The 22,921-nt window shown below is 41.5% G+C and overlaps 2 protein-coding genes across 15 annotated transcripts in view; one reads left to right on the forward strand and one right to left on the reverse strand.

Moving 5' to 3' along the window:
• The window catches only part of ABCB11 (ATP binding cassette subfamily B member 11), a 51,198-nt gene extending 33,176 nt beyond the window's left edge, over nucleotides 1–18,022 (forward strand). For 4 of the 5 annotated variants that reach the window (XM_062604791.1, XM_062604790.1, XM_062604792.1 and 1 more), the window contains 9 exons: nucleotides 2,611–2,715; nucleotides 2,814–2,975; nucleotides 6,782–6,985; nucleotides 11,583–11,824; nucleotides 11,938–12,094; nucleotides 13,097–13,294; nucleotides 14,087–14,293; nucleotides 15,121–15,267; nucleotides 16,063–18,022. In XM_062604791.1, coding sequence (XP_062460775.1) covers nucleotides 2,611–2,715; nucleotides 2,814–2,975; nucleotides 6,782–6,985; nucleotides 11,583–11,824; nucleotides 11,938–12,094; nucleotides 13,097–13,294; nucleotides 14,087–14,293; nucleotides 15,121–15,267; nucleotides 16,063–16,263 — 1,623 coding nt within the window. In that variant the 3' untranslated portion in view covers nucleotides 16,264–18,022. Of the gene's footprint in view, nucleotides 1–2,610; nucleotides 2,716–2,813; nucleotides 2,976–6,781; nucleotides 6,986–11,582; nucleotides 11,825–11,937; nucleotides 12,095–13,096; nucleotides 13,295–14,038; nucleotides 14,294–15,120; nucleotides 15,268–16,062 lie in introns of those variants that run through there. The other variant, XM_062604794.1, reaches the window with a different exon arrangement.
• G6PC2 (glucose-6-phosphatase catalytic subunit 2) overlaps nucleotides 373–22,921 on the reverse strand; it is a 31,857-nt gene continuing 9,308 nt past the window's right edge. For 5 of the 10 annotated variants that reach the window (XM_062604801.1, XM_062604798.1, XM_062604800.1 and 2 more), the window contains 2 exons: nucleotides 21,961–22,076; nucleotides 19,283–20,864 (listed from right to left, as the gene is read on the reverse strand). In XM_062604801.1, the coding sequence (XP_062460785.1) occupies nucleotides 20,353–20,864; nucleotides 21,961–22,076 (628 nt within the window). In that variant the 3' untranslated portion in view covers nucleotides 19,283–20,352. Of the gene's footprint in view, nucleotides 800–17,564; nucleotides 18,262–19,282; nucleotides 20,865–21,960; nucleotides 22,077–22,921 lie in introns of those variants that run through there. The other 5 variants (XM_062604803.1, XR_009961968.1, XM_062604805.1 and 2 more) reach the window with 5 other exon arrangements.

Below are 22,921 nucleotides of genomic sequence, written 5' to 3' on the forward strand. Positions count from 1 at the left end.
TAGTCAAAGTAATGACACATTCAGGGGGAAGGAAATGGGAATGGCGCTTTTGGTTTGTGGTTTGTGTACCCACCTGAGATAGGATAAAACTTGTGCTGTGAATACCAGTTACTTGCTTAGGTCACAGTAGGTATATATGCACACAAATAAAATATGACCTAAAGGGCAGATACTCTTCTAGAAACTGGAGGTCCAAAACCTTCCAGGTGAGAAAGAGCAAACGAATGAATGCCCCAGTATCTGAGCTACTAATGGGAAAAGGGTTGAGAAAATGCTCCTGATAGCAGTGCCAGCAGTCTATCAAAAGAAAGATTAAGCTATTGCTGTTTGGTTTGGTCTTTTTTCTTTTTTTTTTTTTTTTTTTCGGGGGGGGGGGGGGGCATGTTTTGGCTTAGATATTTCTCTCTGTGAAGTTACTCAGGACTTTGAATCACATTTACTTGCAGTTTGATGTTTGCTAGTTAAGACCCATGGAGGCTCAGAACAAAAGGCCTTCCAGTCCTTGCTGATCAACTTAATGGCTCCTGGCCAATGTGCTTGCTCTTTTAGTCATAGTTGTGCAACCTCCAAGCACTTTCTGAGTGTCTAGACCTCATGCCAGGAACTGAGGTTTTCACTAGAAAGCAGGTGAGACACTGCTATGTGCATTATGCAATGTATCTACTTTGATTCCTTTTGAGAAAAAATTTCTAAACACTAGGAGTTCTGGGGCTGACATATTCCTGTGAAATACTAAATGCCTTCATTGCCAAGGATGAATTCCTTCTCTTGAAGGTCTCAGTCCATCAAAGGAGAGAGGCTGCAAGAAAAAAACAAGACCTAACAAGCATGAGCAAAGTGCAACATCTGTGTTTCATTATTCATAAATTTAAAACATTTCTGCCTGATGCCAAGGCAGTCAGGCAGATGGAATATGCATCTGCTTACCAAGCTGTCTGAATATCTGCAATGATGTGACAGACACGTGGGCTTGTGCTGTGGGACCAGTATGCTGGGGAAGTGAGGGGAAAAATCACCCCAGCTATGAAATGGAAAGATAAATTTAGCAAAGTCTGCCTTGAAGGTTCTCAGAAATTAGTCACCAAAAGTGAATGAAGAACTGGATAATACTGGATATATGTAATGGTTAGACTTGATGATCATAAAGGTCTTTTCCAACCCAGTTGTTTGATTCTATCACTCTTCTGATCAGTTCAGATCAGCAATGTACCTTTGGAACAAATATATCAGTAGTTTTGTTCTCATTATCACAGATTAAAACATACCTAGTGATTATGTTTAAACAAAGATTAGTCTGAGAAAGTAACATGCCTTGCTACTGGTATGACAGCATGGCAGTGGAGCAGATCTTGTCCCTTTTTGATACCATCATTCTTAATTTTGCAGGATTTATTTTGTTGCCAAAGTACAAAGTTAAAGTACTTGAATTGGGAATGGAATTTTCACTAGGGAACAACTATTTATTTTCCTCAACTTCATGCTGTCATACCTCTGTGCTACTTTGATGCATAGCTCATTTTGAACCATAAATAACTTGGGTTGACCTTTTAAGACTAGTACCTAAGTTTATTTTTGTTTCTATTTTGCAGCTGTAATGAAAATTCCTTCCTCTCTTTCTACTGTCACCTAAAAGAATTTAAGCTGGTTTCGATACAAGTGAAAGTCAAATACATAGGTTATTTATAATTACACCTTATGATAACAGATTGAGAGATTAGTCAATTTATAGAAATTTTTACCTGTGAAATCAAATTAGAATTAACCAAAGGTTAGTGGAGAAGTATAAACATGAGCTGTGGCTTGTATCTGCAAGGAGCAGAAGAAGTTTAACAACCTCAGGTAGGCTAACTGACATCCATATCAACTGCTCTGACCAAAAGGAATTGCTAAAGAATGGCTACTTAGATTTGGACCACTATTTCAGCAGCAGCCAGTAGCACTGGCAGTTGTTGAAGAAGAGCAGGTATTCAGAACAAGAGATAAAAGCAAAGTACCATGGAGACTGGACCAGAATGGGGTGAAGGGGCTGTACTTTAAGCATAAATGCTTTTTCTCAAGTACCCAGTAGTAAGCAAATTCCTTATATCCACACTCCTTCAGTAAAGACAATAGATTCCTCTTGAAGCCTACCTATAGCAATTACAGCATCCATTAGTGTTGCGCTGGGAGAATCAAGCTATGTTATAATTATTTACACAGACTTCATTTTGTATGACCCAATAAAGTTGTGTTTGGCACAGATCAGAGAGGAGGTAAGAGAGCTGCTGCACTCTTGCTTTGTTGCTGTGCTTTTGTTTCATTGCTATTCTCTGGTTATCACACTGGCTCTTGTTTAGAGTGAGGGAATGGTTAATTACAACTAGGGATGGGCAGCAAGTAATAGAAGTATGTACAGACACCAAGTACAATAAACCTGTTGTTTAACAGGAGTAAAAACATGTTGTACCCAGGCTCACCTCAGGAAAATAAGGAATAGGGCTTTTGCAAGGGGTGAGGGAGGGTTCTGTATTCTGGCTTTGGTTCTGGGGTGGGCAATAGTGAGTCATTAACAGACTTCACAAACACCAAACATGACACTTTGAATATGATGCCACTTTTTTTTCCCCCAAGACCTTCTCCATTCTTGATGAAGAAGAACAGAGGACACAGATCAATGGTGTCTGCCTGCTCTTTGTCTTTGTTGGAATTGTTTCCTTTTTCACACAGTTTCTACAGGTAATAGCAGTCCAATACAGGTACATTTTGTCTCTGATCCCTTACTCTGTGGGTATCTCTTTCTGTACAATGTCTGTGTTTATTCTTGTGCACCCCAGGGTTACACCTTTGCCAAGTCTGGTGAGCTGCTTACAAGACGGCTAAGAAAAATAGGTTTCCAGTCTATGCTGGGGCAAGACATTGGCTGGTTTGACGACCGGAAGAACAGCCCTGGTGCTTTGACTACAAGACTTGCAACAGATGCCTCACAGGTCCAAGGGGTAAGTAATTTAAGAAGTGGTTTACTATAAGCACCGATTGAATGTGTGTTTTGGCAAGGTCAGTGTAGAGTAGTCCTTGGTCAGTCAATCAATCTGTTTCCATTTAACACAGACTCTCAATGTGGAACTATTATCATCACATTTACCTAAAAGCACAAACAGGGGCACAATATACTGCCTATTATTCCTGCCTGTATTACCAGAACAGGAACACAAAAATCAGTAAGATACCAACCATTAATGGAACAAGAAGGAGCATTCAGGGCAAAAGTTTTAATTTCTTTTTCTTTCTTTTTTTTTTTCCTGGAGATGAATTAGCTACACTAGAAACATTAGAAACACTACAATGTTGGAGTATTTATTTCAAAACAATGTCACACTAGTATTTTAGTTACATGCATGTATTTTAGTGACTATTTATGTTTTCAAGTTTCCAGCATGGTGTTATGCTGCTTGTGACAGTTTTGATTTAATCTGACAGTCCACTTGGTAGAAGTGAGTCAGATGTCGTTTTACTTGGCTTCAATACAAGCAATTTTCTTGAAACAAAGAAGGAAACATAGAGATTCCTTTGTTACAAAAATCGTCCTGTTTCAGTTTGACTGAAGATGGTAGGTTAGTTTTTCCAGCCTATTAATGGAGGTTTTAAGAGTTTAAAAGACAAAATAACTAAGAGGTTCCCAATATCATACCTTATCCTTGGTGCCATCTTAAGGCATATCAAGGATAAGAGGGTTATGAGGGGCAGTCAACATGGCTTCACCAAGAGGAAATCATGTTTGACCAATCTCTTAGCCTTTTATGAGGAAATAACACGGTGGATGAATGATGGCAGAGCGGTGGATGTGGTCTACCTTGACTTCAGCAAAGCATTTGACACAGTCTCCCACAGCATCCTCACAGCTAAATTGAGGAAGTGTTGTCTGGATGATCAGGTAGTGAGGTGGACTGCGAACTGGCTGAAGGAGAGAAGCCAGAGAGTTGTAGTCTATGGGGGGGAGTCTAGTTGGAGGCCTGTAACTAGTGGAGTGCCTCAAGGGTCAGTACTGGGACCGGTATTATTTAATATATTCATCAACGATTTAGATGAGGGAATTGAGTGTACCATCAGCAAGTTTGCTGATGACACTAAGCTGGGAGGAGTGGCTGACACACCAGAAGGCTGTGCTGCCATCCAGCGAGACCTGGACAGGCTGGAGAGCTGGGCAAGGAATAACTTGATGAAATATAACAAGGGAAAGTGTAGAGTCCTGCATCTGGGCAGGAACAACCCCAGGTCCCAGTATAGGTTGGGGAACGACCTGTTAGAGAGCAGTGTAGGGGAGAGGGACCTGGGGGTCCTAGTGGATGACAGGATGACCATGAGCCAACACTGTGCCCTTGTGGCCAAGAAGGCCAATGGCATCCTGGGGTGTATTAGAAGGGGGGTGGTTAGTAGGTCGAGAGAGGTCCTCCTTCCCCTCTACTCTGCCCTGGTGAGACCGCATCTGGAATATTGTGTCCAGTTCTGGGCCCCTCAGTTCAAGAAGGACAGGGAGCTGCTGGAGAGAGTCCAGCGCAGGGCAACAAAGATGATTAAGGGAGTGGAGCATCTCCCTTATGAGGAAAGACTGAGGGAGCTGGGTCTCTATAGTTTGGAGAAGAGGAGACTGAGGGGTGACCTTATTAGTGTATATATATATATAAAGGGGGAGTGTCACAAGGATGGAGCCAGGCTCTACTCAGTGGCAAACTGATAGGACAAGGGGTAATGGGTACAAACTGGAACACAAGAGGTTCCACTTAAACTTGAGAAGAAACTTCTTCTCAGTGAGGGTGACAGAACACAGGCTGCCCAGGGAGGTTGTGGAGTCTCCTTCCCTGGAGACATTCAAAACCCGCCTGGACACATTCCTGTGTAACATTATGTAGGTGTTCCTGCTCCGGCAGGGGGATTGGACTAGATGATCTTTCGAGGTCCCTTCCAATCTCTAGCATACTGTGATACTGTGAAAACCCCTGTCAGCAGCAGTATCTACAGAATCAGAGAAACCTGCTGCAAACCTCTTGAGCTCCAGCTCTCACAAGCACTTACAGGGCATATTTTAATTGAAATAAACAAACTTTTAAAACACTGACTGAACTGTTTATATCCTCCTAAAGGACTAAACACATGTAGAGAAGTGGGGCACAACCATTCGACCCACAGCTCCAGGGTTAAAAAAACAGCCACTTGAGCAGCAGTGTCATCCACCTTTCACTGCCTGGCACAGAGTTTGGCCAAATGCTGCTATTGCAGAGTGAGCTGAAGGTGAGAATATGCACACAAGTGTCCAAGGTCTGAAAATGTCTACATTTGCCCCAGGAGTAAGAGTATGTGTGGGGTGTTAGAGCTGCAGCATCCAGGAAAGAGCAGCCCTGTGGCTGCTCCCTCTGCAGAGCTGAGAGGTGTGCCTTCTTCTATGGTCAGGCTCTACTGCTGCAAGTCAGAAGAGGAGTATGTAATGGTCATTTTGTGCTGCAAGGTCAGATCCTGCAAATGAATTTGGCTGAAAATGATCAGGGGTATCAAATGCATGTGTTGGTTTTTTTTTTCCCCCTAATACCTAGCAGCCTGGTTCCTATCTAGGGCTGCTGTTTACTGCTAAGAAAGAAAATAACTTCTGAGTAAATAAATCAGGTTTATACAAAGAATAGTGTTGTTTAAGTACATAAGGAGGAGGTGAATGCATTCAATAAATGTGATGTCAAAGGCATATTTAAAATATTTCCTTATTAGAGAGACAGGCAGAAATGCAACTTTAAAGTCATGCTTTCTTGGTGCTGTTTCTTACTGATTTTAGCACAGGTGAGAATTTGGTGTTAATAGATAAGTTGCAAATGGTTCTGTGTGTTATTTAACTCTAGATGGATAAAGTATCAAGAGTGTTCAGATGATAAGTTCCCCAGGGAACCAAGGGAACTAATGAAAATTGTTACATGATCTTTCTCACAATCATTAGAAACAATTTTCAGAGTTCTCAATGGAAAGTTTGGTGGGTGAAAGGAATAGTGGACATTTGTAGACCTCTTGATACAATTAACTGGAAACAATATATCCAAATTAGCTAACTGCAGTGCAGTCCCCAGTCACTGGTGCTTTATGATATTTTAATATCATTTAGAGTTTTCTGAAGTTTTATAGGAAAATTTATTTAAAGATTATTGAAGTTACTATTGAAATACAAGTCAATCATCATGTACCTGAGTATAGGTCAGTTGGTTCAAGATCCTTAGGGTGGACAGCACGCTCACTATCCTGGACTTCAGAAGAGCAAACTGGCTTCTCCAGGCCTCTGCTTAGTAGATGTACCATGGGCTAAAGCCCTGGAGGGAAGAGGGGCCCAACAAAGCTGGTGAATATTCAAGGGTTATCTCCTCCAAGCTCAGGAGTGATGCATCCTGACAATGAGAAAGTCAGGCAAAACCACAAGGAGGCATGTGTGGTGGGTGAACACGGAGCTCCTGGACAAACTGACATGGAAAAACAAAGCCTAGAGATAGCGGAAGCGTGGATAGGTAGCCTGGGAGGAATACAGAGGAATTGTCCAAGCAGCCAGTGATAACGTTAGGAAAGCTAAAGCCCTGACAGGGCTCAGTCTGGCCAGGGATGTCAAGGGCAACAAGAAAAGCTTCTATCAGTATGTCAGTTATAAAAGGAAGATGTAGCGAACTACAGTCTCACCTCAGTGGGCTGAAACTAGGTGAGCTTTAAGGTTCCTCCCAATCCAAACCTTTCTATGATTCTGTGATGTTATGATACTATGATCTGTTTCTTTTCTTTGAAGGCAACTGGATCACAGATAGGAATGATTGTCAATTCCTTCACCAACATTGGGGTGGCCATGATCATTGCTTTCTTCTTCAGCTGGAAGCTGAGTTTAGTTATACTGTGTTTCCTCCCATTTTTGGCCTTATCTGGAGCTGTGCAGGCAAAAATGCTGACAGGATTTGCTGCTCAGGACAAGAAGGCGCTGGAAGCTACTGGACGGGTAATGTTATTTAAAAACTAATTTATATTTGCAGTCATAGGTAGTTGAAAAATCAGGCATTTGGGGCCACCAGCAGTTCAAATGTCATGAAACTGGCAATTGTTTGCAAATAAGTTGTAATATTTCAGCTTGTCAAATCATCAAACCGCCATTGGGAACTCCCTAACTGCAAAAGCACTTGCTACATGGAATGTGCCTGACTTTTCAGAATTGGTGGTCAGAGATGTGTCAGCAGTCTGCCCCACCTTTTTGGCTTTTCTTTAAATACCCATTTGTTGGTGCTGTCCTCAGAAAGCACTGATGCTTGTTCAGGTAGGAATCCTCCCACCTGAGAATTCAGCACTGAAACCAGGTCAGTTTGTGCATTTGTGCCCTATGAGTGTACCAGCTCTCCATCAGGGAGTGCTGCTAGATCACAGGCATAAGTGTATTATTGGTTTGGATTGTAAGAATTGAAGTTTTGTTGATTCTCATTTGTCAGTGTCCTGGGTTCAGCAGTAGCAGTCATTTTTTCTCCTCCTTAGTAGCTGGTGCAGTTCTGTGTTTCGGACTTTCAGCCTGGGAACAGCGCTGATAACACCAATGTTTTTAGTTACTGCTCAGTAATGTTTACTCTGACCAAGGACTTTGAGTCTCATGGTCTGCCAGGGAGGAGGGGAAGCTGGGAGGAAGCAGAGACAGGACACCTGACCCAAACTAACCAAAGAGGTATTCCATACCACAGCACGTCATGCCCAGTAACTGAGGGAAGTTACCTGGAAGGGCTAGATCACTGCTCGGGTTGGGCTGGGTATCGGTCAGCTTGTGGTGAGTGGTTGTATTCTCTTCCCTTGTTATTTCCCTTACCATTATTATTATTGGTGGCAGGAGCAGTGGTTTGTGTTACACCTTAGTTACTGGACTGCTCTTAACCCATGGGAGTTACATTCTTTCAGTTCTCCCCACCCCTCTGGGAGAGGGGGGGGAGTAAGGGGGGTTCAGTGAGCAAACAGCTGCGTGGTCTCTGAGTGACAGGCTGGGCTTAAACCGTGACAGTCAGTTACTATATAAATATTTTTTAAATTTGGATTAGCAGTATGCTTTTTTTTTTTTTCCTGTTAATTTCTAGCAGGAGACTTAGCACTTTCTCATAGTACTTTAAATTTTGCTCCATAGTGAAAAAACCTGTGTGGGTATTAAACCAACCACCATGGGACATGAGGAAGGAAATCCCTTTCCTTGGAAAGTGTGTCCAGTGTTCAGTGACTGGTGGCTAAAGTTCCCTTCCTTGTTACTCTAGCTCCAGTATCTGGGTTAGCAGCATCAAAAGCAGTGTGACCAGCAGGTCAAAGGATGTGATCCTGCCCCTCTGCTCTGCTCTCGTGAGACTTCACTTGGAGTATTGTGTGCAGTTCTGGTGTCCTCAACATAAAAAGGACATGGAACTGTTGGAGCAAGTCCAGAGGAGGGCCACGAGGATGTTCAGGGGACTGGAGCTCCTCCTGTATGAAGACAGGCTGAGAAACCTGGTGCTGTTCAGCCTGGAGAAGAGAAGGCTGCGTGGAGACCTCATAGCAGCCTTCCAGTGTCTGAAGGGGGCCTATAGGGATGCTGGGGAGGGATTTTTCATCCGGGACTGTAGTGATAGGCCAAGGGGTAACGGGTTAAAACTTAAACAGGGGAAGTTTAGGTTGGATATAAGAAAGAAGTTCTTTCCTGTTAGAGTGGTGAGGCACTGGAATGGGTTGCCCAAGGAAGCTGTGAATGCTCCATCCCTGATGGTGTTCAAGGCCAGGTTGGACAGAGCCTTGGGTGAGATAGTTTAGTGTGAAGTGTCCCTGCCCACGGCAGGGGGGTTGGAACTGGATGAACTTAAGGTCCTTTCCAACCCTAACTATTCTATGATTCTATGATTGTATGTTCTGATGGCTGCAAGGCCCTGTGAACTGCCTCACTCAAAAGGCTGAGGGATAGGTTTATGTAGTTTGCACCAGCTGAGCAGACTTCCAGTGCAGGTGCCAAGAAAGGAAAAGGTAGGGACACAAGAGAAAGGAATGCCATTTTCTCATGTGTTCACTCCTCTGACATCTGCTGCCTTTGAAACACCCAAACTCCTTTAACTTTAGCTCTGGGTCCCTAAGTTCTGGCACATGACCCAGAACCTGATACTTTTAAAATATACCTAATGCTACTGTGCAGAAACTGAGCTGCATGAGAAACACAGGCGGTTTAGGAGATGGTCAACATGAGGAAGACTACCTCAGGTTACACTCCTGGGAGTAGCACTTAAGTCCTCTCCCCTCGCTTAAGGCTGTCATATTTCTAGCATCTGAAAAAATAAGCTTTGCAGGCCTGCCCAACACCTCATCTCTTTTTTCTGCAGAGCTACTTTAGCCCATCCTAAAATTACTCTTGCAGAGTACCCACTGCTTCCCATTCTCCTCCTTCCCACATCAAAGTCCTGCCCAGCAAATGTCTTACCCAGCCCACCCTGCCCCATCTGAATCTTCCCTCTGCCCACCTGAGCTCTCAACCAACTACCTTCAGCCTCCTCTTGCCCTTAATGTGTGCAGGAAACACACAGCCTGGAGCCCTTTGCCCTGTAGCTACTGGCTGGCTTTCCCACTGCCTGCTGCAGCTACCTTGACACCTCCAGAAGTAGCAAATCTTCAGCTCCCAGTTCCCATTTTGGGTGTGATTTAAAGAAGTATGTTATGACTGGGGGCATGCAACTTACTTACTTAAAAACCCCACATGCTACCTACACATGCAGACTTCTGGCATATACGAAAGTCATTATGTGAATTAGTATGACTTTGGTATCATTAATCAAATGAGTACATTTATGGGCCACTGTTGGGTGCTGTTAGGAACAGTCTTCAGCTCCAGAAAGCCAATGAAGAATTAAGACCTGACCAATCGCCCACATTCAGAATGGTTTAATTATTTACAGAATAATTTACAAGAAGTGATAAACCAAAATACTGTCTTGACAAGGAGAGAACTTCACTAATTAGTTGAGGCATCAGCTTTTATTCAGGAGAATGAACCAGAGGCTGGGATCAAAAGGGCACTCAATGCTTCAGCAGTTTTGGCGATAACACCAGTTATGTCTGATGTTATTTTCTAACTTAGTTGCCAGCTCCGCATTCAAATGCAAAATACTCTTCCAGTCCTGCGGTGTCTGTAGAGAAGGAGGCTAAACACACACACACACACACGCACACACACTGCTTTCACAACTAGTTCCAGGTCAGTTCTAGTTCTGTTCTTTATTCGCTATAACATGGTAATATATAGCATACAGATATGGGTCTGAGCTATGAAACCAAACAGAGACCACATCAATCCCAGTGACTGTCTTCAGTCACTATAAATCCCATTCTATAAACAATCACTCCCCAGGCTCTTTCCCAGCCTGATCTTGCACCTGTGCACACAAACACTCCCTTGCTTGCTCAAGACCCAGGTGCACTATCAGCAATTCTTCTTCTTCTTTAATTATCCACATCATAGTGGCAACAGGACAGCTTGCAGTTCCCACAAGTTCTTCCACAGTGATTGCTCATCAGCCATGCTAAACATGGAAAAGCACAGCCTGAACAATCCAATTCACAGCATCTACTTATCCACTCTCTTATATTGTGTCATGATGCAAGAGATTTGACACTTGATTTTGGTCAGGATAAAAAGCCTTGAATTTGGATGGAACAGTTTTAGTGATTTATATTCAGATCTCTTCCTACATGCTCAAAACATTCATAAGCCATACACCAGCCTATTGCTTCCCAAAGGAAAGTGTTACACTGTGAAGCTGCTACCAAAGTCCAGGCAAACAACAACGTTTAAACAATTTTTCTTAGTAAAACTGAGATAAGTAGTGTGAATTAGAATCAGACAGTCAATTTACTTCTATAGATGAAGCTCTAGTGCTATTTTTGGGGGGACCCAAATTATAACCAGCAATGAAGCCCAATATAAAGCCTACAATTAATTAAAGCTCCACAGAAGTTTTCATGGTGATTATCTCATAATTTCCCATGTTGCATTGCCATATAGGCAAAAATTTGCTCACTTTTTGCTTATGTACAAAGTAAAAATCCTGGAAATGGTGTGACCCTCTATTTAGTTGTTCCATCTCATTAGGCTTTTCAGACATAAGAGAAAGAAGGATGGTGAGCAGGTGAGAATATGTAGTAAATTCAAGTGATTTTAATTCATGAACCAGAAGTTGGGGATAGCATCCCTTCTAACTCCCTATTCCTGTAAGTAAAACAAAATAATTGAAATAAACATCTTTTCCTAAAACCACGTTTGCTTTTGTGCAGGTCCCATTTATTTATACTATGTGAAATAAGTCTCCAGTAGAGCTTGTTACTTAGCTCTAGTGGAGCAGAGAGAGAATTACTAGTGAGTATGTTAATAGGCAATTGCTTATAGGAAACTTTCTCTTTAGGTTGGCTGATATTTGGGCAGTCGGTATCATATCTAAACCCATTTATCTGTGGCACTGTGCCCTGTGTTCATTAAAGAATCGTGCATTTGTGAAAGAACACACTCTGCTTTTACAAGTAAAAATTAGGAGCTTTCTCCCATTTTCTTTCTTTCTCTTCTCCAGATTTCCAGTGAAGCCCTCTCTAACATCAGGACTGTAGCTGGGATAGGCAAAGAGAAAATGTTTGTCAACAATTTTGAGAAGCACCTGGCTACGCCCTACCGAGCTGCGGTCAAAAAAGCACATGTTTACGGACTGTGCTTTGGCTTTGCCCAGAGCATCGTGTTCATTGCCAATGCTGTCTCGTACAGATATGGAGGGTTTCTAGTTGACACTGAAGGACTCCATTACAGCTTTGTGTTCAGGTGAGCGCCTGCCTCAAGCCAGAAACAGGCTCCTCTCCAGAAGCCCTGATCTCAGTGTAGTGGTCAGTTTCCTGATGGCTTCCCAGGAATGACCATGTTCCTCTTCCCTACAGGGTGATCTCTGCTATTGTGACCAGTGGAACTGCTTTGGGAAGAGCTTCTTCCTACACCCCAAACTATGCCAAAGCCAAAACATCTGCTGCACGCCTTTTGCAACTCGTTGATCGGCTTCCTAAAATCAGTGTTTACAGTGAAAAAGGGGAAAAATGGGTAAGTGTGGAGATCAGTAATTTCTGGTGTCGTTCAGATCAACCTAAGTCCTGATGTTGCCGCAGAGCTTTGTAAGTCCATGAGGATAACTGCTTTACAAGAACATTATGCTGAATGTATAACTGTTACTTGTCTTTGCTCTTTTGGAAGCAGTGATCTCTGTACTAGACAGCAAGAGGAATATAGACTGGCTATTGGGAATTTGTCAGTGTAAAACTCCTGTAAATTGGAAGAGGACCGGTCTGGATGACTCACAGGATAGGATGTTTTTTCTTTCAGCTCTACAGTTTGCGTGTAAAACTATTGCTAGCTTGTAGTGGAGGCTTTTTTTTCCATTCACATCAAAATGTTGTGGGTGTTCATGAGGAGGCGAATCACCTCTGAGTCAGACAAAATGAAAATGCTCAAGTTTTGGGGAACTGAAAAGTCAGACACAGAAAATTCAAAGAGTTTATTTCTCATTTAACTTATTTCAAAATTAAATGAAAATGTGAAATAATTGTTATGAACTAAATACAGTAAGTATTTTGTGTCAAACAATGAAAATTAAGTATCTTGATTCCTTTAGAGTTTTTTAACAGAGCTTTTTAAGAGTTCTGGAAAAACTGACCTGAATTCATGTAGTTTAATGTTGCAAATTTCAATTGAATTCTTTTACCAAATCCAGCTTTTTGCAGGGACGTATTTGGCCTATCACCAGATTTACACTTACACAGTGTCTGTATTAAAAGAATTTACTCATTGCAAGGCAATGCTATTTCCAGTTGATGCCTCAGGCAGTATGGGGAAGCAGAGCTACAGTGTTATGATTAATAACTTCATCTCTAGGACAGCTACTCTAGCATTGTTTTTATTGCTCTTTCTGGGCTAATTTCACAAGCACAAATGTCATATTTTAAATAAGAGATGCAAGAATGAGATCTAAGGAACAGCTACTTTGTGCTCTACAGCTCAGTTTTGAGCTTGAGATGATTGTAACATCTTTCTCATTTTTTTCACCAGGATGATTTCAAGGGAAGCATTGAATTTCTTAACTGTAAATTCACATACCCTTCTCGGCCTGATATTCAGGTCCTGAAAGGACTCTCTGTAGCTGTTAAGCCTGGACAGACATTGGCATTTGTTGGAAGTAGTGGCTGTGGTAAAAGCACCTGTGTCCAGCTTCTGGAGCGTTTCTATGACCCTGAGCAAGGAAGTGTGGTAAGCAAAGGAAATGTGGTTTGCATGCTTTGTTTTCAGCAATGTTAGGACTCTTCTGAATGTATTCTACTGTGCAGCCTAGCAGTGGTGGCATGCACATACGCACCTTGTGGCTTCAGCTCCTTCTCAAACATGTGCCCTATAGGGACAATTGCCAAGTATTGCCTTAGATGTATTCAGGCAAGGTCAAAATATACTACAAAGCCTCAGGTGTACCCCTGTGCAGGCCACAGGCATTTACCTTGGTAATTCCTGTATGAAATGCACAATGTGTGGCGCTTATTGTGGTAGCATAAGCAAAAACCAAGTCAGAATGGAGCAACAGAGTCCGGAACATCCCTAAATATATAGCTTCAACATGCAGCCTCCTTGCAGGTTGAGACTGTCTACATTTACCTTCTAGTTCTTCAGTTAATTATAGCTTAAAAAACTTCTGTATTTTTTCCTCATGTAAATACTTAACCATCTAGTTTGATTTATCTTTCTTTGGAAAATACAGGTGTGGTGATTGCGATGCCAGGAAGTTAACAAAGCACGTACCTAGCCCTAAGCAGTTAAATAGTTCACTTAAGATTAAGCAAATGGTCTGGTGCCTGGCTGGATCACAGGCATATGCAGAAAATGCACGTCATGCACAAAGGAGTCAAAGATAAGCAGATTCTTCAAATCACTTTAAATCAGTTGTGTTTGTATTTTAGTAATACGGGTAAATTGTTGCGTTTTGTTATAAACTGTTTTTTGCAGGCTGTTGTTTTGGAATAATGTTTCAAGTTTTCTCCTCTTTCCTGGTAGTTAATAGATGGACACAACACCAGGAAAATAAATGTACAGTTTCTTCGATCAAAAATTGGAATCGTGTCCCAGGAGCCTGTGCTGTTTGACTGCAGCATTGCTGATAATATCAAATATGGCAGTAACACCAAAGAGGTGACAATGGAAAAAGTCATAGAAGCAGCCCAGAAGGCTCAGCTGCATGACTTTGTCATGTCACTGCCTAATGTAAGTACCTTCAAGGCCTCAGCTGTGAAGCTACAGCTTGTCTGCTCAGTGTTTACTGCAGTGGGAGCTGCTCCAAACCCAGCTGAAGTTGCTCCATACATATACCTTTTATTTACTTCTACAGCTGTAACAGTAGGAGCAAAGAGGGTGTCATGGCCATTCAGTGTGTTCCTGAGGGTTTGGCCATGAGTTGCTACTGGATTTTTACACAGTAAACAAATATTTATAAAACTGAAATCAGAGATTACAACTCTGAAATAGGAAAAAAGATTTTTCAAAGCCACAGACAAGAGAAAAGCAGCAGCACAGTTGAGCAAAGTATTACACTTAGGTCAGAAAGTACAAATCCTGTTCCCTACTGTGGGAAATTTGCCTTCTGATCAGGGCATGATACTTGGACAGAAACGTTTGAAGGCGGCTGATTATGTGCACTTCAGGAGTATTGAAATGCACTGAAATAATATAAATATAAATCAAAAGATAAAAGGTATGGATACAATTAAGGCACCCAAATGAAAAACTTGTCCAGAAAGCCTTTCCATCACTTTCAGCCTCTTCTCCCACATCTGGGGTGGGGGATTTCTTTTTCCTTAAACAGATAAGCCAATGTCCTGCTATCAAAGTTTTCTTTTAGGCTCATCATCATGCTGCCTGTGCCCTTGGGCCCCAGAACTGCACACCCTCTGCAGCCATGTGTATCACTCGTACAGGGTTTTTAAGAAGGCAGCAATGCTCAGCGCTCTCACCTCTCTCCTGCTCTTCCTTCAGGTTGTGCACTGGTGTGTTTGCCTACACCTCAATAAAATCATCCTTTTGTGTATTTTCAGAAATATGAAACTAATGTTGGGGCTCAAGGATCTCAGCTGTCTCGTGGGCAAAAACAACGCATTGCTATAGCAAGGGCCATCATACGAGATCCTAAAATTTTATTACTGGATGAAGCTACATCTGCCTTGGACACAGAAAGTGAAAAGGTAAATGTGCAGGGATAGGCAATAAGGGAAAGTTAATACAACAGCTTACAATTTACAATGACTTTTTCTGTTCTTTAGAGACATGCCAATGTGCTCCATTGCATGACTTCAGTATTACATCCCATTGTTAATTTGGCACTTACTTACACCCTTAATGGGCTTTGCGGGAGATCCAGGAAGCACAGCTATAAAATAGCCACCAGCTACACGAACTCTCAGACTGCCAGTGACAGGTAGCACTTTCCAGAAATGTGCATGCTAATTCCCTGGGTTTCAGAGCATTCAGTGGTAATACCTCATGAATATAACTTCTGCACATTAATAAACTAAAGTATATTCAAGCATGCCAAAAATGGGCCTTGAATGCCCAATAAAAACAGAAATGAAGGGGGCCAAGAACTTGGGCAATAATTTGCTTAACTTGGTTACACCCTGAATAGAGAAGTAGTGAAAATTTAAGAACACCCACTAGCTGACATTCATTATGTCAGCTGAATAAAGGCGTACCTTAATTTCTACTGCTGTCCATGTTTACTTCTCATAGAAGCAGAATCAACTAGGTTGGAAAAGACCTTTAAGATCATCAAGTCCAGCCTTTACCCCAGGATGTTCCTTTTTGCACTGCTAATAAATCCAGCTAAGTACACCTAGTAACCGGACCTTTGATTTAGCCTCACAGTCACTTTTACAAGTGTTGCCCAAATACAGTTAATTAATCTGAAAAAATCACATTTCTCCACCTGAGACTTTCTTTGGTTTGCATATTTTAACTGACACTTGGTCTGCTGCCTTTAGACTGTGCAGGCGGCACTGGATAAGGCCAGAGAAGGGCGTACCTGCATCGTCATTGCCCACCGTCTGTCCACGATCCAGAATGCAGACATCATCGCTGTGATGTCACAAGGAACCATCATTGAAAAGGGCACTCATGATGAACTGATGGCAATAGAAGGAGCTTACTACAAGCTTGTTACCACTGGAGCCCCAATTAGCTGAGCCACTGTGATTCTAATTGTGAAAGACTGCTTTTCTGTGTTGGGACCCCACTGTGCTATAGAATGCTCTATAACATCGTGAGTTCTGTGTACCCTAAATGTACATAGCCTTCTGCATCAAGCACGCTTGTCAGGCACATCCAGGGGACTAAGCACAGGGTGATGTATTCAGGAAGTAGCTTAGCCCACTGCTAAGGGGAAAAAAGCCTGAAAATGAGCAAGATCTTTGCTGGGGAATTGCCACCACCTGCAGTCAGACTGCACAGTCCTGTCTTTCCTCAACTAGCTATCAGGAACAACTCTGCTCTACTGCTCTGAAAACTGCTATTTGGCTAGGTAAGCTATATGAGTAAGAAATAATCCTGAGAATGCTGCTGTATATCTGAAGCGCTCAAATCTCTCCTGACGTTTGGTCTGCAGAGGATTACAACAGTCACCCTTACTGTGCTGTGGGTACAGACCCACACCCTTGCACCCCTTCAACTCTTATCTGTCAGGCTGGGCTTCTGCTGTGTGCCAGGACAGCACTGATGCACTGGCACCATGAGCCTGGTCTGGCTGTGCCCCTTCAGAAAAAATCCTGTACTTACAAAGAAGGCAGCTCCATACAAGTAACGAAGGCAGTCAAGAGCAGAAGCTGGTGAGGATCATTTGCCCTACACTCTCACCACTGATCAAAACTGTCAAATAGATTTTGAATAGGAATAAATGCGTTAGTTAAATCACTGTAAAATCCAACAGTTAATCATCACAGTTATTTAAATCACTTCTATAGAGATGGTAATGGATAATATGTCCTCTTTTTCTTTCAGAAAGAAAGACAATGATGAGTAGTTTTACAGAAATCATAAGTATGTTCAGTAAAGGTGGAACAAATACCCATAATTAGGTCTTAAACAGAGCTGATAAACAGAGGCACAATTAATTCAGAAATGACAAAGGTCAGAAAGGATCTTCTGGCAGAAGCTTGTCTCTGTAACAGTGTGTTATAAGGTCTACTGCATGTTTCTCTGAAATATGTTATTGGTTATTGTCTGCAGGACACCAGGACTCTTCCCTTTAGTGACATTTAGGGCCTTGGAGACAAAGCCGAGACAGAAAGCCTAAGTTTCTGTAAAAATTTAAATCTTTAATTTAAATCTTTGAATCATAGAGTATTAACTGGAAAAGTCATTCTCCATGTCCTAAAAGCTGCAGCTGGGGGGGGGTGGGGGGGAAGGGTTCACCCATTTTAGAACAAATCCCAGCACAGTTGAGCTCCTTATAAATCTACACCACAATACCAGCTACTGCAAACTTGAATGGAGCTGTAAGGGTGAACACTTTATTAAGATACTTCCCTTAATTCCAGACAGAAAGAAACAATTTCAACTTTTGTACAACTCTATTACTTCAACAGACAAGCTGAACTCACATAGCTGACACTGAAATACTGTTTTGCCAACGAAGCCTGTTTTTTTAATCTTTAACTACAAATGGAAGAAGCAGCTGAATTACTTGGCTCATGGTTTAATCTTTTTAGCCTTTTTATGTTTCTTAGCAATAATTAGTTGGATGGCTCAGGACTGAAACTATTGACAGAGTGACTATGAATAACCTATTGACATATCTATAAGACATTAATTTATATTAGGCCATGGAAAAGTAACAACTCTATAAAAAATTACAGTGACCATGTACTTCATCCATGATTCTTTCTTCATAAAGCACATCACTTTTGTGGCCCAAATTATACCAATAAATTGTATTTTTTTACTGGCTCTTGTGTTTTAGTGCTTCACCTCTTATCCTTCAGACAAGCAGATGAGTATCTTGCAGCAGGTAACAAGTATTTCTGTGATTTTGGATCATATCTGTCACAAGGGTCTGCTGTGCAGGACAGAGCTGTTGAGACGACCAATGCAACTAGACTAGCCCCTGCCTCCAAAGGAGCCTGCCATCTCCTTGCAGGAGCACAGCTACATGGGCACCATTCTTGGTTTTAGTAATGTTTTAATAGCTGTAGAAAGAATAAGAGGTGGCTCAGACAGGAAACTCATCTTTGTTCCTTTCCCTGAAGAACTGAAGTTGTGGGCAGAATTAACAGGACAGCAAGAGAAAACCCGTATCTTCTCACATGTCTGTACAGTGCCTTGAACAATACTGCAGAAATACTTGTCATCTTACATTTATAGTTATGTCTATCCTAACAAACAGAAGCACCAAGATTCTTCTGTCAGCATTGGGAAGCACAGACTCTCGTGGTAGGAACTTAGAAATGTGATGTCTGCTCACAACTCGCATCTTAAAACAGCCAACCCCGCCAGCAGGCCCAAGCACTGCAGCAAGAGGCAGAGACAGCTGTGCACAAAGAATCCCTTACTGTTGGTCAGGAGAGAGGAACAGGATACCCAGACCAGCCTAGAGTTTTGTAATGCCTCTGTAGGCCACCTCACCAGCAGGGAACAACAAAGCACACAGCAACCTGAACATGACAGAAATCAATGTCATAGCTGTCTTTGTACTTCATTATTTGCTTCTAGTCCCATTAGCTTAATAATTTTGCTTAAGGAGTCACAACTATAGAACAGAGTGGTTTCAGGACACCTGCTATGGGAAAAAAGGGTTCAGAGAACCATTTAAGAAGATGTCAGGAGATGCATAAAGTACAATACTCCTCACACTGTTAAAACCAGATGATTAATTTTCTTAAGGCAGTCTTAGCAGGCACTTGAGTAAGGATGCCTGTTTAAGATTTGCTTCTGTAATTTGTACCATGTTCATTCCTAAGGGCCAACTCAAGCTATTCACCTATTTTCCCAATTAATTCTTTCAATTGTCACGCAACTAACGGGAAGTCTAGAAACAATATCATCCTTACGTCTTTTAAGCCTTACTGCTGCCAGATCATACATACACTGCCCTCATTACCCACATTACAGCTTTATGCTGCTTGTATACTATGTCTTCTGAGATGGCATCAGCAAAATACTGCTTAAAGATTCTGCGCTGGAAATGAATATGCAACACTATATGCTAAATAATGAATAAAAAAAGAAAATACCTGCCTTTATTTAGAATATCCATTTTATATAGCAAACATATTTAACATATGAGTAACTTGTGTACTTAGGTAAACAAAGCTGACAAGAATATAAACGTGCAGTGACAGTCTGCAATCGCATTGTCATGATTTACTCAACTGCTACCAGCAACTCAGGTGTGTGACTTGACTTGACCTGAGAGAACTAGACTAATTTACCTTTGCAATACAGGAACTTGGACAACATTCTCAAGGTGCTATGCTGAGATAATTTCATTATTGACAGCGTTCTTCATTTGTTGCTCTGTGCAGATGTACAGAATCCAAAGATTTGTTACACCATATTTATGCATTTTCAACATTAAAGGTGTAATCTGTATCAGCCATGATTCATGTGACTGCTTTCAAAAGGCAGAAATGACAAAAAACACACAGTAACGCAAAAATATATTCTACAGAATCTAATCAAAAGAAACATTCAGTATTTTTCATCATCTGGCTTAATCAGAAGCTGTTTTGCTCAGGAAGCTCAATAAGTTAACTCTGAAGTCTTCTTTATAACTATGCTGTCCTTTTTCACAGTGTACAGCTGTAGAGTTGGAGGGGGTGTGACACTATCATACCCTTCTCTAGCAGTTTTAACACACAATTATCTCTCTCTGTATATACATAAAATTAAATACTGAGTATCACTATGTATAACTGAGGCTCAAAGCATCAGCTAGCTGGAGATGGACAGAACTAAAAGACCACTAAGTAGCTACATAAAACTAATAGATTATACTTTGAAACTTTGTTATGACCCAGAGTATTGGGTTATTTCTAACCATACTGCAGTGTGGTTGCAATATTTCTAGGGAAAAAAAGCCAACAGCAATTAGTATTTCTGAGCTGGCAAGGTCATTCTTGAATGCACTGATCTTGGATGCACTAGCTACTTACCAGAAGCACATCAAAGATGCATTGGCATCCCCTTGGGATAAAATGACTTGGCAAAACTGCCTTTTGTTGAGGGTTCTTGACCAGTTCATATCCATCCCCTCATGGCTAACCATCTGGAAACTCTATCTAATTAAGTTTCTTTTCAGTTTTCCTCATTAATGAGTGGACACAGTATGGAACCAATGCAACTACAGTCAGAGGCATAGCTGCACTCTTACAAAAAGAGAGAATGTAGAACAAATATTCAGTATGAGTAGGTATCTTAACGAAATTATACAGCTGCAGTGTAGCTAAAGAAGCAGCTATACACACCACACGGAAACTTATCTTACAGCTATTTTTACCTCTGCAGCTCATGATGAACATTTCAGAATTAATTCCGAGACCTAAGCCAAAGAGTGCACCTAAATTCCTCACCAGTCCAGCAAATGGAGTTGTGTCAATGTTTATCCAGTCTGGGTTGGCACACCACTTCTTGGCCTTTGGAACAGACCATAGCAAGTCAATATCAAGAAGCTTGAGGACTAGATAAAAGCCAAGGGCAAAGATGAAAAGAAACAAGTTTGTCTTGATGTACATTCCCAAGCTCGCTGTCTGAATAGCAGATGTATGCTCAAATGCTTCTGCCACCAGAATGCCTGCAGATTAGAAACTCGGTGTTACAAAGAACAATTTATTTGTACTTTGAAGAAGCCCTTCTTATAGTGCCCCTGCAGAACTTGACTTCGGAAGATATGTATTTTCTATATAGGTAAGTATAGATCCACATACAATTTACCATTTCTGTAGTACAGTACAAAGCCTTTTTTCCCCACTCAAAAATGCTAATTTGGAAAAAAAAAAAAAAAGCAATTCAGTACCAAGCACTACATGACTTTGGTATGAGGCACTACTTAGGTTGTCATTTGGGAGGTGCAGTCAAGCCTATCAAAGATTTAAACTAGAACATTCCTTTTCCAAAAGAGTTCCTCACTGAAAGACTGGCCCCAGCAATGCAGAATTTAATACCAGTTCCAACACAAGCTTTGAGTGCTGAAGGAAAAGACACAGAACATCCTTCTTTCCTACTCATTTTATCCTGGTTATGAAAAGGGAGAGCTGGACTGCAGGCTCTTAGCCAGTGCCACTCAGGCTACTATGTATCCATAAAAGAGAATGGGAGCAGGCAGCCCCCAGTCAGTGCTCTGCTCAAGACCCTCCACACGAGCAAATAAACACTAGAGAGATTGTTCATAGTTAGAACTCCCTAAATACCAATTCGAAACATGTTTAAGTAACTCTGAGAAACATTCATTAGCTTCTTAAATCACCCTGGGGAGGCTGCACTGCTAGTTTGCCGTTTTCTGTTTTGCTCCAGGCCTCTGGCTCCATGCTTGCCCACACTGCACACATGGTAGTTTATGCCTAGACACCATTTGAGGTGAACCAAATAGCTTCCCCCTAAGAGGGCCCAACAAAGATCAGGTGCAGCCACACCAGCTGGAGCTAGTCTGTGGCAGTGTGCAGCATCAAATGACACATGGTCAAGGGCTCTCTCCTTGTGTCAGTTACAAAGACAGTAGATACCTCACAAATTTTACCATTAGTTTATCATCTTCACATCCTTCTGGAGAGAGAAGAGCACCACTAGAGCTGCAAGCTAAGGAGCACTACTAAAAAGCTCTTGCCATCTTTCATGCTTCATTTTTCTCAGATTTTGCATATACATTGAAAAGAAAAACGTAGCAGCATTACCAGCAAATACTCCAATAACAACTTGATGAGGGAAATGCGTTGCTATGAATACTCTTGAGATGCACACACTGATCTGTATAATCCAAAAAATACTCCAGAGGAATGACCATGTCAGTCTAAAAGGGAAAAATAAGACAAGATTTCACCTACTAATTTACACCAGGCTCCTTTCTGTCAGGCTCATATTTTTACCAAGCAGAGGGTGACAAGTAGAAAAGTTTACGATCAGGTGACTAAAAACCAGAAGCTGGTACTAAAACATTACCAAGAGTGTCTGCTCTTGCAGCCACATCTATGGCTGCAGGAACACACCCCAGTAGTTTTAGTTCCAAGACACCACCATGGTTTTAGCGATAAAAGTCATCAATGGTAAGTTAAATTAGCACTAGTACCTTGAACATATTTCTTATCATGAAGTCATATCTAAATGCAAAAGTCCAATTATTTGATGGCAAAATTCACATCACATGGGAACAACCTTGGAAAGAACAGCCATCAAAGAAGTTATAAGAGTTCCCCACAGGGTTGAACAAGATGCTGCACTGACCTTTGCCAGCTTTATGCACATTTGCTTTAAAATGGGCCAAGGCAGCATCCATCAAAACAGTAAATTTATGTATTAACCAAAAGATCCAACACATAAAGACAATAGAATTCAAAATTTTCAACACCGATGACACAACCTTTACTAGGAGCTAATTGAGAAATTTTATGCTGTGACTGTAAGTTAATAAACATCAAGCTATACAAATGGATAAATCCTCTTAATATTCTTTTTCTTCAGCTGAAGCAGACCATAATAAAGGGTTGGTTTGGTTTTTTGTGGTGGTTTTTTTTCTTGGTGGTGGTTGTTTCTTTTTTGTGTGTGTGTGTGTGTGTGTGTTTGGTTGGTTGGTTTTTTACAAGCTGGACAGAGCAGACTTTGAGTATTTGGTTAACATAAGTCCATTAAAACCAGAGC

Source organism: Pezoporus occidentalis, unplaced genomic scaffold, assembly GCF_034315485.1.
Source record: "Pezoporus occidentalis ecotype Australia unplaced genomic scaffold, CSIRO_AGI_Poc_V1 ctg88, whole genome shotgun sequence".
NCBI lineage: Eukaryota > Metazoa > Chordata > Aves > Psittaciformes > Psittacidae > Pezoporus > Pezoporus occidentalis.